Source organism: Copadichromis virginalis, linkage group LG19 (genome assembly GCF_057382275.1).
Source record: "Copadichromis virginalis isolate Kocher_CV1m ecotype Utaka linkage group LG19, C_Virginalis_male_GT1.1, whole genome shotgun sequence".
Taxonomy (NCBI): domain Eukaryota; kingdom Metazoa; phylum Chordata; class Actinopteri; order Cichliformes; family Cichlidae; genus Copadichromis; species Copadichromis virginalis.
In genome coordinates, this window is record NC_140636.1 from 16,502,697 (window position 1) to 16,507,164 (window position 4,468).

The 4,468-nt window shown below is 42.4% G+C and overlaps 1 protein-coding gene across 3 annotated transcripts in view; it reads right to left on the reverse strand.

The window, feature by feature from the left end:
• Nucleotides 1-4,468, reverse strand: part of rhd (Rh blood group, D antigen) — a 36,622-nt gene that overhangs the window by 1,014 nt on the left and 31,140 nt on the right. For 2 of the 3 annotated variants that reach the window (XM_085442265.1, XM_085442264.1), the window contains exons 3-10: nt 2,814-3,000; nt 2,582-2,732; nt 2,344-2,491; nt 2,081-2,253; nt 608-745; nt 392-519; nt 215-294; nt 57-130 (exon numbers count right to left, since the gene is read on the reverse strand). In XM_085442265.1, coding sequence (XP_085298391.1) covers nt 57-130; nt 215-294; nt 392-519; nt 608-745; nt 2,081-2,253; nt 2,344-2,491; nt 2,582-2,732; nt 2,814-3,000 — 1,079 coding nt within the window. Of the gene's footprint in view, nt 1-56; nt 131-214; nt 295-391; nt 520-607; nt 746-2,080; nt 2,254-2,343; nt 2,492-2,581; nt 2,733-2,813; nt 3,001-3,667; nt 3,903-4,468 lie in introns of those variants that run through there. The other variant, XM_085442266.1, reaches the window with a different exon arrangement.

Below are 4,468 nucleotides of genomic sequence, written 5' to 3' on the forward strand. Positions count from 1 at the left end.
AATATCTTCAGACTTTAATTATTGAAAGGGAAGCATTAAAGAAGATGACTGCATACCTCCCAGAAGGCTTGATCATCAAAGCAATTCTTGTACTGGGGTGGTCTCCAAAACTTCAACCTGATAAGGAGCCCTTCAAACAAGGAGATGAAACTTATAAAGAAGACGGCGCACTGACTGTACCTGCTGCTGGAATAGAGGTTAAGGCATACTGTACCTGTAAGGATTCCCAGCGTCACACTCAGAGCGATGGTGATGAGGAGACTACAGATGTGAAATACAGCAAACCGGATCGCGCTGTCAGAAGAAGAAGGAAAGAAAAACAAATAATTAAGCAGGGTATTCCTTCTTTTACGTGTTGCAGTCCAACATCACGGGACCGTTTCATTCTTACACTGTGTGATCATCTGAGTCTTTGATCTGCAGGACAAGATGCGCTATCCATCCCAGTAGACCAGGAAGTGCATGACTGCTTAAGATAGCGCATGTGTCATGGCACTGAAATGCCAGCAGCATGTGGATCTGTGAAATAAGTTAACAGCTGAGTTTTATCATACAGACTGTGCAAGCTTGAGGCAAATGTCCACGTCTAGGAGGGGGTGAGGAAAACCTTAAGATACTGGAATCCAATGGATGATATTATGGCAGCAGCAAAGCCGATTATCATGGCTTCCCAAGGATGACGAACTGCTGACATGGAGACGCCGACAGCGACGCCACCAGCGAGGATGCAGGACTGCAGGTGGATCTGAAAGAAAATCAGACTTTTAGGTGCTTCACATGGTGACGAAGCTGAGCTTGCACTGCAAATTTTAATAAACACCAAAATGTGTTTAAATTAACCCCAATTTTTTAATAAGTCCACCAAAAGTTTGTGAATAACATAAACTTCATTTTTGTCATATATTAGGTTTCTGTGTTAACGCAGCCAGAACATCAAAAACCACTTATGGCTTTAAAGCGTATTTAGGTGCTGATAATTGCAGTCCTCATTTTTAAAATAAAATACTGACAAAAATAATGTTCTACATCAGTCACTTTATTAGGTATGCCTGTTCATCTGCTCAGTAATGCAAATATATAATCAGCTAATCACATGGCAGTAGTTTAGTGCATTCAAACATGCAGGCATGGTCAAAAAGAAAGGGGATTCCCACTGGCTGAAAATGCTTTGAAAGGCAGTACAGTAACTCAAATATCACTCGTTACAACACAGGTGTGCACAAGAGCGTCTCTGAATGCATAACACGTGGAACCTTGAAGCAGATGGTTTTACCAGCAGCAGAAGATCACACCAGGTGCCAGGAGACTGAGACTACAGTCCACACAAGCTGTTCAGAGTGTAACGGTGTCACACTCTGAGCCCCTCAGTGCCAACTAAGAATCATTTAAATGCCACAGCCTGCCTGAGTGTTGTTGCTGACCATGTCCATCCCTTTATGATCACAACTTGCACATCTAAAACTGGTTTCTTGAGCATGGCGATGAGTTCACTGAACTCAAATGGTCTCCAAAAAATATCTCTGAAGAATGTTTCCTGCACCTTGATGAATCTGTGCCACAAAGAATTAAGACAGCTTATAAAGGAAAATGTGGTCCAACCTGACACTAGCAAGGTGTATCTAATAAAGTGGCAGATGAGGGCATTTTCCCATTAAAATATTAATAAAAGCCCTTCCTGTGGGGATAGTTTAAATGGGAAGAAAAGCAGTGTTTTCAGCTGTTCAGAGAGAGTAGAAATGAAAAAAGCTAAAATGAAAGCAGATAAACTGATAGATCTTGACTTTAATGTTGCTTTAAGCCAGCAGCTGCTACCATATGTCTCTCTTTCTAACAGAGATGCCTGCAGGTAGCAGGGGTTAGTCTAAAGAGCAGCACAGCATTTGGTCCACTGCATTTATTTTAGCTTTAGTTTTAAAGCTAAATGAGCAAAAACAGTTAGCTGTATTCAAACTGACTTTTTGTGGGCCAGTAAAAGTCTGTCTACTGGCACAGAGGGGAAGTTTTATGCTGGACACCTTATGTTGACATTGCACATAAAGTCTCATAATAATGTGCAAACATATCAAGTGTCAGGTCATACCAGGTGTAGTTTTCCCTTGGGGTTGGAGAGCACAGACATCGCAGCTGCTGTCACAGCACTAACGGCCAGGGCCAGGTAGGTGCTGCACACGGCTTCCAGCTTCCTCCCAGGAGTCCGATCATCCACGAGGACAGAGTTAAAACTGGGCCAAAACATCCAGAGGACAACAGTCCCTGGAGAGGAGAGACAGATTCAGCTGTACACAGATTCACTAGAGTGGAAATTAGCCAAATGATGCAGCAGATATCTGGGAAAGCTGTTACCTAACATGGAAAACAATCCCATCTTTGTGTCAAATTTCTCCTTTTCAAATCGCTGCTCTGAGCCTTTACGGTAAAGTGTCCCTGTCAGCATGAGTCCAAACAAGGACCCAAAGATGTGAAGCATCATGATGCTGATCAGAGGACGGGTCTAGAAGGACCAGAAAAACATTAGCAGCGGCATATCGATGTGAATACACTTTATCTAAAGATATGATATGAGGGTGAAACGTGGGCTTACGTTCAGGAGAAACTGCAGAAGCCATTTGTTTAGGATGAACCCTGACACCTCGAGCAGTCCAATAAGGATGAGGTGGACTGGGTTGGTCTTCCCCAGCACAGCTCCAATTGAAATGAGGGCTGAGGCAGTGCACATCTCAGCAACTATCAAGCTACAGCAAACAAGTTCCAGTTAAATTGATTTATATAAGCTCCTTTAGAGGAAATTATCTGCACCAACCGTCTCCTCCCACCTTTTCAGATCTATCCTGAGCCTTCCCCTGTAGTACAAGGACTCCACACCGTTCAGTATGAGGGCCCACTGGGTGGCCATGGCAGCCACAAGGAGGTTGAACCCGGAGCCACTGAAACCATGGCGCACTAGAAAAGTGCCCAAAAAGCCAAAGCCTAGAATCACTATCACATTCACATCCTGGAACTCTGAAAAAGAAGAAGAGAAGGCACAAAAATAAACAGTTACAGCTGAATTTTAGCTGAGGACACAACACATTTACTCACGGGCTTATCAATGACCAACAAACAGCAGCTCCTCCCCACACTCTTGGACTGAAGTGTGTTTATTTCGCACACTAAAGCATGCACATGAAGTTAGTTTAACCCTTGTGTGGTGTTCCTATTTTTGTTACTCAGCCAGTGTTCATGGGTCTGGTGGACCCGCTAGAGTTTTGGCTTTCCAAATTAACACTATCAAACAATTTTATGTTAAATTACTCAACAGATGTTTACTTCATCCCAATTACAAGACATATGAACAGCAAACATGGTTAATTTTTTCCCTTTACCTTTGTTAGATCACATTTATGAATTAATGTGCTTCTCGTTTTTCTTTTATATAAAATGTTATAAATAAATCAGTTATAATCAAGTGGAGTGAGTGGAAAGACACAACACATTTACACGTGAAAAAATAATTAATTGTTTAATTTTTCTTTTGAAAAAAACTGAACACGGGTCTCACAGACCCGAACACCATACAAGGGTTAAAAGATAGTTGCTTCATGAATTAGCTAATCAAAGTAAACACGAACATCTTTAACCTCATCTGACCTCAACACCCCCCTTCCAAGCTCACAAAAATAAAACTCACCTGGGTAACGTTTGCTGAAGTCATCAGCGTTTCCATTTCTTTCGATTTCAGTGTAAAAAGCAAATATGATGATAAACCCAGTCTGCAGGAAAAGCAGCAAGGGTGCCAGACGAGAGCGCAGGCTTGGTGCGTACTGAGGAGGCATTGAAGATGTTTGTTGCACAACTTCTCTTCACACTGATGCTCAGACAAACGGGCGCAACCCCACAGCACGCAGCTTCTCCTCTTTATCAGCTGCTGCGCATGAAAGCGTCTTGGCAAGACAGCGTGAGCTGTACTAATAGATTTGAATCAAATAAAAAAAAATTCTAACTGTTTGTGGGGATAAGTGAAATATTTGGGGTATTTGAGGGAATATTTTGAAACATAAGGAAGTGAGCATGATGAAGCTTTATTATATCCCTATAGATAATAATAATTTTAAAAGGCACAAATAATTCACTTTTTAAGCAGAGACAACTGCGGCCCTCATTTTTTGCCGCACACGCATGCACACTATTTCAACCTGGTAACAAAGCATAAATGGCATTCATCTCCTTGGGGCAAGTCAGTCAGCGAAACACACACAAAGGCCGTGATATAAATACCCCGCCGCCCCCCATGTCGGACTGGATGTTTTTGTATCAAGCACAAAGGGAATTTTGTCCCGAATACAGCATATTTGAGTCCTCATAATAAACCAAAGGCAGAAACATATAAGGGAAATACCCGCCCCCGCTGTCAGTTAATTGGCCGATCGGGGATGCCCAATTTGTTCACAACAATCTGATTGGTTGAACGCCAAGACGCTCCACAAACGGT